The 12305-nt window shown below is 39.5% G+C and overlaps 1 protein-coding gene across 3 annotated transcripts in view; it reads left to right on the top strand.

Annotated features, from left to right (window-relative positions):
* Positions 1 to 12305, top strand: part of SMURF1 (SMAD specific E3 ubiquitin protein ligase 1) — a 115537-nt gene that overhangs the window by 63061 nt on the left and 40171 nt on the right. For 2 of the 3 annotated variants that reach the window (XM_043970216.1, XM_043970227.1), the window contains exons 2-5: positions 6272 to 6310; positions 8943 to 9051; positions 10806 to 10939; positions 11089 to 11154. In XM_043970216.1, the coding sequence (XP_043826151.1) occupies positions 6272 to 6310; positions 8943 to 9051; positions 10806 to 10939; positions 11089 to 11154 (348 nt within the window). Of the gene's footprint in view, positions 1 to 1206; positions 1335 to 6271; positions 6311 to 8942; positions 9052 to 10805; positions 10940 to 11088; positions 11155 to 12305 lie in introns of those variants that run through there. The other variant, XM_043970238.1, reaches the window with a different exon arrangement.

Here is a 12305-nt window from a genome sequence, read left to right on the forward strand (position 1 = left end):
TTACAGAGTTGTGGACTTATATAAGATGTGTGTGTGTGTGTGTGTGTGTGTGCGAGCGCACATGCCCTGGTCTTAAGGAGCTTGCAAAATTAACCTTTCATAAAGAAATTGAAAAAATTAAGTAGTAAACTATCTGTTATTTCCTATAAATGCAGTCATTCAGAAGAAGAGAAGGAGAAATGGGTTATACTAATCAGAAAGCTTAAAAGGCAGGCTTTTAGGTAGGTAAAGGGCAGGAGAAAGTACATTTCAGATGATGAGATCTTGGTTCATAGATTCAGACTTAACATTGACGGAGGCACCTTATAGGCTGTCTGGCAGACCCCAACTTTACAGATGAGGAAGTTCAACCCCAGGGGAGTTAAGTGGCTTGCCTGAGATCCCACAGCAAGTAGTAAGTAACAAAGTCTGAATGAATGTTGTCTTAACTCAAAAGCTGGTGTACTTTCCACTGGACCACAATGCCACTGGAACTAGTATAAACAAGACATGAAGAAAGAGTGAGGATGGAATGTGTGGAATCAGTGAACAGACTGGGGTTGAGAACCACCTGTTCATGTTCAGAAGTGTTGAGAAACTGGATATAGAATAAGGCCATATTATAAAGGACATTATAAGCCAGATGGATATTTGAATTTAATGCTGTGAACATCATAGGAAGTCACTGAAGAGGGACATGCCAAAAGCAGTAGTTGAGGAACATTTAGTCTGGCAGTCGTGTGCAGAATTGATTGGAGGGGAGTCACCAAAACCTGTTTAAGATGCTCTTGCAGTTTCCATGTTGAAGGCTATGGGAGATTAAAACTGACCAGAGGAATAAACTAACAAGGGCAAATTCAAGAGATATATTGCAAACCACACAGTACATAGAAATAGAAATTGTTATTAATGACAAAATGAGAACATTTGGGAGGTGGTTGGATTTGGGTATAAGGAAAAGGGAAGCCAAAAATCAATATGGGGGTATTTCCTGAGACAAAAGCATTCTGAAAATATACCAGGGGGCTAAGCATGTTAAGACCACAAGTGGCATTTTTGTAACCCCTGGGTCATGATTGAGGGAGCAGCTGGTAAAGACCTGTCTTACTAATTGAATATGCCTTTTACTTATAAATCACCTTCCACAGACCTCACCCAGTCAGCAGATATCATCTTGTTCAATCCCACCGCATCTCTGCCATTAGGAAATTGTGGGAATGTGCTTGGGAACCTGTGGGGCTATAGCAGTAAAGTGATTCACCCGAGGTCACATAGCAATGCAGAGTTGAGCTGAGGCAGCACTGTGTTCTCCTTTCTGATGTCAACAACCACTCACTATTCTCTGAGACTCATTGGTGAGTTTTTCGGTCTGCATATGGATGAACTTTATGCTATTTAATTTCCCCTGCTAATTACTCTGCCATATAGCAACTTCTTATGGTTTCATCATCTTCCCTACCATCAGGGATAAAGATAGTTTTTATTTCTATGTTTTTAAAAAGGAGGTTATGTATCATAAACTAAACCAGATACAATGTAACCCTAATTAATCTTTGCACATAAGCAGATCCCAAGATTGTTATCAGATAACAAAAGTGTGACCTCCTCCCTTTTATGATGTAATCAAATTCCACTGTAATGAGCCTTAAATTGAGTAGGACATGTGAAAAATGGCTACCTTCTGAATATAAACAAACATTAATTTATTTGAAGACTATGTTCAGAATTGTCTTAGAATTATAGATTTTAGAGCTAGAGGGATAACTTAAGATTCATCCAGTCTTATCTGGTTGTCCCCTGTTTTCTTTTGCAAATGGAGAAAATGAGACCCAGAAAGTCAAAGTAAGCTGCCCCTCCCACCCCCCAGGCAGTGGCAGAACTAGAAACTCAGAGCCCCTATCTCTTCATTCCTATTCCATTGTCTTTTAATGTTCTCTTCACAATATGGGATTGAATTTCTAAAATCTAGAATTTACCCCTCCAAAAAAAAATCTCTTCTAGAATTTAGCATTTCTTTCAGGAGAATTTGTAACTTAAAAATATACATGCTTGTGATTCTACAAAAGCTTTTTTACCACTCATGCAAAAACATCACCAACCTATCCCACATTTACTGCTATCATGTCCATTTTAGGCATCTGACAAGAATGAAACATGTTGGCCTAAATTACCACAGTCTTAATGCCTCAGGTTATAGTTTCATTTTTTACTAAAATAAAAGTAGTTCATAGCCTGGCTTCTTTTTTTAAGAGGCTGGTTTCTTATTTTTGTTTTGTTTTATTTTTTAGGTTGTGGGCCTGAGGTTCCATGCTACTTTGCTTAAGTACAGTATCAAATTATAGTTTTGGAAAAAATGAAAATCTTCTAACATGAAGCTTAATGATAGATCTAAATGGTAATTACATTTTTGGTATATGTAGTTCAGTGAATTTTGGCTTTATTTAACATTTTATATTAATTAGAGCATTTGTTCTGTAACTTTGGTCTCAGGACCCTTCTGCACTCTTAAAAATTATTGAGACCTCCCTCCCCCCCCCCCCAGCTTTTGTATATATGTGTTATTGCTATTGGTGTTTACCATATTAGAAATTAAAGCATCTTAGTATTATTATAAAAAGTTTTGACCTCATAACCCCCTTACACAGTCTCTGGAACTTTCCAGGAGACCCTGATCCACACTTTGAGAATGGCTGCGTTGGAGGGTAAAGCTTAGAGGAAGAGAAAGGAAATCTGAAAGAAAACAAATTACATTACATGTCCATGACAGTTGTGAAGTGTGAGTCACAGATCAAGGGTGAGATGATACTCAGAGAATCTGCTTCCTCTATAGAGGTTTCCCTCAGAGTAGCACAATAAATTTAACGATATAACTTTTGGGGGAGGGGGAGAGGCGGTGGCAATGAGGGTTAAGTGACTTGCCCAAAGTCACACAGCTAGTACGTGCCAAGTGTCTGAAGCCGGATTTGAATTCAGGTCCTCCTAACTCCAGGACCAGTGCTTTATCTAAAAGCATAACTTTTAAACTAGAAAATGTCACTATGGCTGTTTGTTGAGTGATCAGTGGTGGGCACTGATAATGCAGATGTCCCTGTTCTCAAGCATCTTACATTCTACTGAATAGGAAATAAAATGTTCACACAAGGATTATATATGTGTGTATGTGTATACATACAGTGTTGTAGATTATATTACACATTATGTACTATGTTGTATATTATAAAAATATATCATATAGTATATATAAATATTATATAATTTAGTATGTGCAGAGTAATTTGAGGGAGGGAAAGGCATTGGAAACTTGAGAGAATTGGGAAAGCCCCATGTAGAAGATAGAACGTAAGCTGATCCCTGAAGGAAAGTGGGAATTCTTATTTCTTTTTCTTTTTTCTTTTCTTTCTTTTTTTTTTTTTGCAAGGCAATGAGGGTTAAGTGACTTGCCCATGGTCACACAGCTAGTAAATGTCAAGTGTCTGAGGCCGGATTTGAACTCAGGTCCTCCTGAATCCAGGGCCAGTGCTTTATCCACTGCGCCACCTAGCTGCCCCCAGAAAGTGGGAATTCTCAAAGGCAGATGAGGAGTTGAGTATATTACAGGCCCATGATCAAAGAGGCATAATCCAGAATGCTGGCTAAGGGGAATCAGGGAGTGGGTCTGTTTGGATGATTCTTAGCGTGTGGTGCTGGTTAACATATAATAAGCCTAGAAAGGTAAACTGAAGATAGATTGTATTGGGACTTAAGTACCAAGTGGAAGACCTTTCCATTTTATGCTCAAGGAAATAGAAAGCCATTGGAGCTAAAGCAGACAAGTGATGTTGGTCAGACTTGTGCTTTAGTACTTGGTCATTGTGTGTTCACTAATTTTTCCTGTGTTGTCAGATTATAAGGAGGTGGGGGGAGGGGCGGGGGTGGAGGGGAGTAGCTAAAGCTATCAAGTCCTTTTGCAAAGACTCATGTTTTACCAAAGCCAACCTTTCTACATGTACTCTTGATTGCATCCCTTTCTAACATCTCCAGCAGATTGCCCCCACCATCATCCCAATTCTTTCTCTAAGTTTCAGTTTCTCCCTGTCTTCCCTATTCCTGCCCTACTGCCTTACAAACATACAGATATTTTCTCCATCCTTTAAGAACATAAATTCCTACCATGCCACCAGTTACTGTCCTCTATCCCCCCCCCCTTTTTGGCAGGGCAATGAGGGTTAAGTGACTTGCCCTGGGTCACACAGCTGGTAAGTGCCAAGTGTCTGTGGTCGAATTTGAACTCAGGTCCTCCTGAATCCAGAGCCGCTGCTTTTATCCACTGCCCCACCTAGCTGCCCCCTCTCTTCCCCATTTTTAACTAAAATCCTTGAAAAAATTGTCTAACTGGTACCTCTGTTTCTTCTCTTCTCACATTTACATTCTGCAGTTCTGGCTTACAGCCTAATCATTCAACTGAAACTTTTCTCTCCAACATTGTTGCTTATGAGTTAGGTTTTTTCCTTTATTTGCTTTTTGAGATTCCATTCAATATGTATTTATTAGGCGCTGTGGTCAGCACTGGGGATACAGAGAGAAGCAAAAGTTGTTCTGCTCTCAAAGACTTTCCGTTCTAAAGGGGGAGACAATTTTAAATAAATTGGCACGTACAAGGTAACACACACACAGCATGCAAGGTCACCATTGTGGGTGAGATTGGAGCAGGAAATGAGACATAGTTTACAGCTCTGTAGGGTCCTTCAGGACAGGGTGCTGTGGACCTTGTAGAAAATATCACCTCTACCTTGACTATTACAGTAGATTCCTAATCGGTCCCTCTGCCTCAAGTCTAGCCCTCCTCTATTCTTTTCTCCACACATCTATCTGCCAAAGTGATCTTCCTTAAGAACTGGCCTGATGGGGCAGCTAAGTGGTGCAGTGGATAGAACACTGGCCCTGGAGTCAGGAGGACCTGAGTTCAAAACCGGCCTCAGACACTTGATACTAGCTGTGTGACCCTGGGCAAGTCACTTAACCCCAATTGCTTCACCAAAAAAAAAGAAAGAAAGAAAGAAAGAAAGAAAGAAAGAAAGAAAGAAAAAAAAAGAACTGGCCTGACATGTCACTCACCTACTCAGTAAACTTCAGTCTCTCCCTCCTTCCTTAGGATCAAGTATAACTTCTGTTTGGCATTTGAAGCTCCTTACAACCTGACCAAAACTGACCTTGTTATCATCACAGCTGGCGCTCTTCATATCAACTCTTTAACAGCATGGACTGTTGTAGTCTTGGTTTGGTTTCCCCATCACAATATCTGTCATGTAACACATGCTCAGTACATACTTGGTCATAGACTCAGAATTTTACAATTGGAAGAGGTCATTTAGTACAACTCTCTCACTTTATAAATAAAGGAACTGAGACCCAGAGAAACTTAAGTGACTTGCTTTATAAAGGTCATGCAGCTAGTTCATGGCCAAACCAGGAGTTTTTGAGCCTTAAATTTTCAAGCTATTGCCATGTATATACTGTTCCTCCTTTCTTACTTCCCTAGGCAGAGACCTTGACATTCAGATCTAATTGATCAGCACATTTATTGAAGTACCTCGAACGTGTCAAGCACGTGCTGTACCTTCAGTTGTCTGAGGGGCAAAGTATGGATTGGGACTCATTAGATCCAGTGAGCAAAGTGTTCCCTGGGGGTCTGTTGTGTAAAGAGCTCTTGGCCAGATGATGACAGGGCAAGTTGGATCAGTTTGTCATCTTGAATGGTAAATCAGGGGAAGAAACCATTTTCATTTAAAGACAATCTGATTGGATCTATGTAACGTTCTGCATCAAGAAGTATAACATTTGGTACTTTTTTATAAAGGTATTGAAGCTTGGATTTCAAAGGTCACATTGTTAATCATAGTGCAAGAAATGCATGAAGAGCTCCTATTTCCTTTTTTTCTGTTAGCTTAGATATAAAAGTAAAGTCAAGAGGGAATCCTTTTAATTTTTTTTAAACCAAAGATAACACACAGGGATAGGGGTGTGTTGATACTTGTTAATAAAGCTGTTTGTAGATTTCTAAAACATCACTTGAAATTTAAACTGGAATGTTCCATTGTCTTGAATAGTTGGTGTCAAAGTTCAAGAAAAAGCAAATTTTGAATTCCTCATCATTGTATTGCTTAATATGATACCATATTTGCAAAGTAAATAATAGGAAAAATTGTGTTTCTGTTGATTTTTTTTTCTCCTACAGAAAAGTAGAACAAAAGTCTTAGTGAAATGTTTCACAAATGCTAACTCTTTTTTTTGGTTTTGTTCTTGTTCTTTTCAGTACTTTGTGCCAAGAACCTTGCAAAGAAAGACTTCTTCAGTAAGTAAATGCCTGTTACTGCTGATCTGCAAGATTCTTTTCATGTATATGTTCATGAACTTTTAAACCTTTTAAATAAATGCCTAAATCAAGTCATTGGGTGTGTTCTCCCTAACTTTGTCCTCTATCAAGTGGACTGACATGGCCTGGCCTAGACAATGACCCATGACTTCATTCTCATGTAATCACAGATTAGAGACTATTAAACTCAGAGGAGGAAAACCTCCCCTATTATCCCCAAACACAGAAAACCTTGGCACATCCTGTTTAGGGCACTGGACTTGGAATCAGGAAGAGCTGGATTCAAATCCTGCTTCACACCAATAACTGTGTAAGTGCTGTACTGTGACCCCGGGCAGGGGGAAGGAAATAAGCATTTGTATAGTGCCTGCTTTGTTCCAGGAACTGTGCTAAGTGCTTTTTGCAAATATTATTTTATTTGATCCTCACAACAATTTTGGGAGGCAAGTGCTCTTATTACCCCAGTTTTAGAGTTGAGGAAATTGAGACCAATATTGATTAAGTGACACGCTATGGGTCACACAAGTCCCAAGTCTGAGACTGCATTTGAACTCGTGTTCCTGACTCCAGGCCCATTTCTCTGTGCACTTGGGTGCCATCTAGCTGCTTCAATAAGACACTCAACCTCTCTGTGCTCAGTATCTTTATCTAATTTAGATGAAAGGAATTGAACTTGATGGCCTTCTGAGGTTACTTCTGGCTCTGAATCTGTGGATCCTGTGTATCTGCAAAGCTTGCTATTTAGAGGGATCTCAGTGTGAATGTTTTTTTATAAAATAGAAAATTATTTTACAAAGTAAATAGTCACCCACCTTTGTCATTAAGTTTAGATTTTCTTATGTACTGAAGCATGATTAATTCATACTCCATTGTTTAAGAACTTAATTGGACAGGGCCTATGCTGAAACTAATTTTTGCTTAGACGGCACTTTCTTCACAGATAGCACAGCGTAATAGTGTAAACAAGATTCTCATATGACATATTTAAAGTCAGTAGTCCAATCTGAGCTTTAGGAAAATCACTTTGTTGACTGAATGGAGGATGGATTAGAGAGGAGAGAGACCTGAGGCAAGCAGACACACCAACAGACTATTGCAGTAGTCCAAGTGTGATGGGATGAGAAGCCTGCACTATAGTGGTGGCAGTATCAAAGGAGAGATGGGGGCATATTTGAGAGATAATTGCAAAGGTGAAATTGTCAGATCTTGGTAACAGCTTAGATATGGGGGGTGAGAGATAGTGAGGAGTCAGGGATGACTCCTAGGTTTTGAGCTTGAGGAACTGGGAGGACGCTGCTGCTCTTTACAGCATAGGGAAGGTGGCAGGGGAGGGCATAAGGGGAAAGATAATGAATTTCATTTTGGACATGTTGCATTTAAGCTGCCTGCTGGACATCCAGTTCGAGATAGCTGAAAAAGAGTTGAAGATGTGAAGCTAGAGGTCAGTAGAGAAGCTGGGGCAGGATCAACAGCATAGAGATAGTCATTAAATCCATGGGAGCTGATGAGATCACCAGGTTGAAGTAGTATAGACGGAGAAGAGAAGAGGGCCCAGGATAGAACCCCGAGGGACCCCTGGATAAGGAGACTGAGAAAGAGTGATCAGATAGGTAGGGAGAGGCCCAGGACAGAACAGTATCTAGAAAACCTAGAGAATATCAAAGAAAAGAAGGTATTGATAATGTCAAAGGCTGCAGAAAGGTCGAATAGAATGAGCATTGAGAAAAGGCCATTGGAAATCATCAGGAACTTTGGAGAGAGCAGTTTCAGTGGAATGATAAGATCAGAAACTGGATAATAAGAGGTTAAGAAGAGAATGTGAGGAGAGAAAGTGGAGGCGCCTGTTGTAAATGGCCTTTTTGAGGAGTTTAATCACAGAGGGCAGAAGAGATATAGGGTAATAGTTACTGGGGATTTATTATTGGATCTTCCAAACTAAACCTTCAGGGTGGAGATTAGACTTGGTTTGTTTGGTTCCAAAGGGCGAATGTGTCGAACTTATGAGGAATTAGATTTTTAGTAAAATGTGAAGGGAAAATTCCTGACAAATGTGTATTAAAGCAGAATGGAGTGCCTTTTCAGGGAGCGAGTACCTCCTCACTGGAGATCTTCAAGCAGAAGCTGGGGAGGCCCATTGGGTCGGGGTTTGAGGAAGAAGTGTTGGACTTCATGGTTTCCCGGGTCCAAAGATCCCATGATCATGAAACTTTATTCCTGTAACATTGGCCTTTATTACCTATAATAACATTGCCCTATGGCATGTTTTTAAGACTCCAGTTTGCCGTGACTTACTTTCAGGTGCCCAGGAGTTTATAGCATAAATACAAATAGAGTTAAATTTCTTAGTTAGGTATTAAGCAGTTAGAGCAGTTGGTTCTCTTTCTTCTTCGAATTTTAATAGATGATGTTGTTATGGGGCTCCTCTTCTTCAGAATCCCCAAAGAAGCTAGCTTATTTTCTGATTTCTTCTTTTTCAACTATGAATGGAGTTTGTAAGTGTACAATGTTCTTTCCTGGGCTGGGTCATCGTTTGGACCCCTTCTAGCTCTAGCGTTGTGTCTTTGGTAATAGATCTCTTTAAATACAGATGTTATTTTTTTCTCATGTCTAGGACTTCCTGATCCCTTTGCAAAAATAGTGGTTGATGGGTCTGGTCAGTGCCATTCAACTGACACTGTGAAAAACACATTGGATCCTAAGTGGAATCAGCATTATGATCTGTAAGTTGACTATTGGATGAAATTGCTGTTAGGAAAGTGGAGGGAAATGTTCTTATATATAAAGGGGAAAGAAAAACAATAACCCGAAAGGATGAACTAGTCATTTTTCCATGCATTGATAACAAAACCAGCCGCTAAATTACAAAGCCTTGGGGGGAGTAGAAAAAGAGAGCTGGGGGAGGGTCCATACCTGGGATTTCCTCAATGTACAGAATGCCTGATATAGAAACTCTCCACCAGAGCCCATCAGCAGTTCATCTGTAACTTGTCCTCCTAGAGAGCTGGCAGGAACACTGAGAGGCTGAGGAGCTTTTCCCCATGGTCACACAGTTTGTATTGGGTAGAAGTAGAGCTTCTCCTAGACTTGAAAGCCAGCCTGGTATCCACTATGCTACACTGCTTCTCAGATTGGCTTTGTTCATTTTTTAAATGTATACCTAAGTTCCAAAATCCTCGTTTATGAAGTTTTCATCGCTTTCAGGCTCTGGCCCATCCGAGACCTGGGTCTGAATCCTGGCTCTGTTACTGACCATGTGACCTTGGGCAGATCATTTAGATTCTTTATCTTTAAAATGAGGGGGGTGGACTAGATGACCTGTAAGTTCCCTTCAAGCTCTAAGTCTTGTTATTCAATAAACTCATTATTTCCCCCCAAAAAAACTCTACCCCTCCAAACTTCCCTCTTCCTGTTGACAATACTACTGTCCTTCAAATCACCCGGGCCCAGACCCTCAGTGATCTTTACTCCCCAGACCTGAGGGTTCTGCTGTGTGGGGCTTTTTTCACATTTGTTCCTGACTTCCTACCCACTGACAGCACTGTCATCTTAGGTCAGGTACTCCTTGCCTCTTACATTAATCATGGCATCATGGCCTCTTCCTATTCTCTTTGTCTCCAGTCTTTCTCTGCTTTAGCCTGTTAGTCACACAGGCATCAAAATAAGCTTCCTAGTAATTAATCCTCACAATGGCACTAATTACTCAAAAACCTTCATTGACTTCTGGTTGTTTTTAGGGTAAAATGCACATTCTTTAATCTGGTTTTTAAGGTCCTCTGCAATCTAAGACTCCAAACTACCTTTCTTAGTCCTATTTCACTTTACTTCTCTTCATTCATCTGCTCAGCAGCTGACTGATCCATTAACAGTTTTCTGATCTTGTCCTGTTCTGTACTCCATACATTTTTGCTCGGGCCATCCCTCATGCCTTGAGTTCATTCCCTCTCTACTTGTATACCTACTGAAATCCTTCCTTATTCAAGCCCTACCTCAGATGCCCCCTCATCCACTAAGCCTTCCCTTATGTCTCCCATCACATTTTTTTATTCCACTTTGTACTTCTCCTTTTCCTTTTTCATGTTCTCTTTTGCATCATACTTATTTATTATATGTGTCTTATTCCTTTAAAGATTGTAAGTACCTTGAGAGTAACAATTGTTGTCTTTCATTTTTGTATCCCCAGTACATCATACAGAGTTGCTTGAACCCAGAATCTGTTTAAATCAGTATTCATTGAATAGAATTATTTGTATTTGGGTATACCATTGGCCAAATGTCCCAACAAAAATACAGTTTGTTTATAAGGCCATTGTTAAGTCTGCTAACAGTCAACATATATTGAGCTCTGATTACATATACAAGGCATTTTATTTAAAGGGGTCCCACTATTCTAAAGAACCTTTTGCATAGTTTTAATCAGCACAATATAGAACGAGAATTTAAATTGAGTTTTCCATGTATTATACAATCTTTTCAGATATGTTGGAAAAACCGATTCGATAACCATTAGTGTGTGGAACCATAAGAAAATCCACAAGAAACAGGGAGCTGGCTTCCTGGGGTGTGTGCGTCTCCTCTCCAATGCCATCAGCAGATTAAAAGATACTGGATGTAAGAACCAAGGGCTTGTTTTCTGCCTTTTAATACAGTTTATAGAAGGCTTAAATAGGCCTTATTTATTTGAATGCTTAAAACAAATTTCCTACCTTATTCCTCAGTTAATATTTCCTTGGGTTAAGTTTTGAATTGTTTATTTGCAGACCAGCGTTTGGATCTATGCAAACTAAACCCCACAGATACTGATGCAGTTCGTGGCCAAATAGTGGGTAAGCATTTCCTCATCTCTGTAAAATCATAGTATGATATAGTTCACTCTTCATATAGGAAGGGGGGCGGGGAAGAGAACAGGTCATCATTGGTGAGTGTTGTAAGAACCTTTCCTACAAAGTCACAAACACTTTGAAAGACAAAATAGACGCCAGGGGTCTCCTACCATTAGTAGTAACTTCATAGTGTTATTACTGTCAACCTTTTCTCCTTTGTGCTATCATTTCAAGATGAACGTACAATGACAATTGTGCTAAAAGGCCTTATAGATTATCCCAAGTGCAGATTTCCCATTTATTTGAATAGGCATTTTATGTAATTATCAATTTGGGAAATTATCCCTTTCTCCAGAAAGTCCATCATGTTGCATGAATGACAAAGAATGTTTTAAGGAATTCAATATTAATATAAACTAGCAACTGCAAGTTTTAGTTCCCCCCAAAGAAGGTGGAGAAACTTTTGTAAACCATACATAACAAACACACGTTAAATATATAGTAGTTTATTTTAAATTATTGTCCTGCTAAATAGCTTAGTGTCACTGTTGATCAGGGTTCTGGAGTAAATAGAACACGTTAAATATATAGTAGTTTATTTTAAATTATTGTCCTGCTAAATAGCTTAGTGTCACTGTTGATCAGGGTTCTGGGGTAAATAGAACAATGCCCATACCCATATTATTCAGGGTAAATTCCTTGGAATGGAAGTCAATGGCCATCATCACAGGCAATCTAAAAAAAATTCTGTATGACAAGTCACACAACATTATGACTCTGTGCACTGGAGAGATTATTGTGATAGATTTGGTCATGGTGAGAAAATTAGGGAAGCTGCTTAAATCAAAAAGTACCCACACACTTGGGATGTACATATTCATGCTTATTTCTCTCTTCTTGGTTTCTTTTTTGATGTTCAGAAGGTGGTGCAGCAGGAGGAAGGGGAAAAAAATAAGCCAGAAGTTTTATCAGTTTCCTTGATGGTGACATCTAGTGGTGCTGAACATCCAGAGTTAGGCTTTCCTACGTTTTGGCCTTTGTTACCAGTGCCATCTGTGTATCTCTTTAACCAAAGTGAATTATCCTCTTTTAAAACTTCAGAACTTGGAAAGAAATTGAGGATCTAGCTTTTAAGAAATACTGTACCTCCCAGA

The sequence above is a fragment of the Dromiciops gliroides genome, chromosome 1, assembly GCF_019393635.1.
Source record: "Dromiciops gliroides isolate mDroGli1 chromosome 1, mDroGli1.pri, whole genome shotgun sequence".
Taxonomy (NCBI): Eukaryota; Metazoa; Chordata; class Mammalia; order Microbiotheria; family Microbiotheriidae; genus Dromiciops; species Dromiciops gliroides.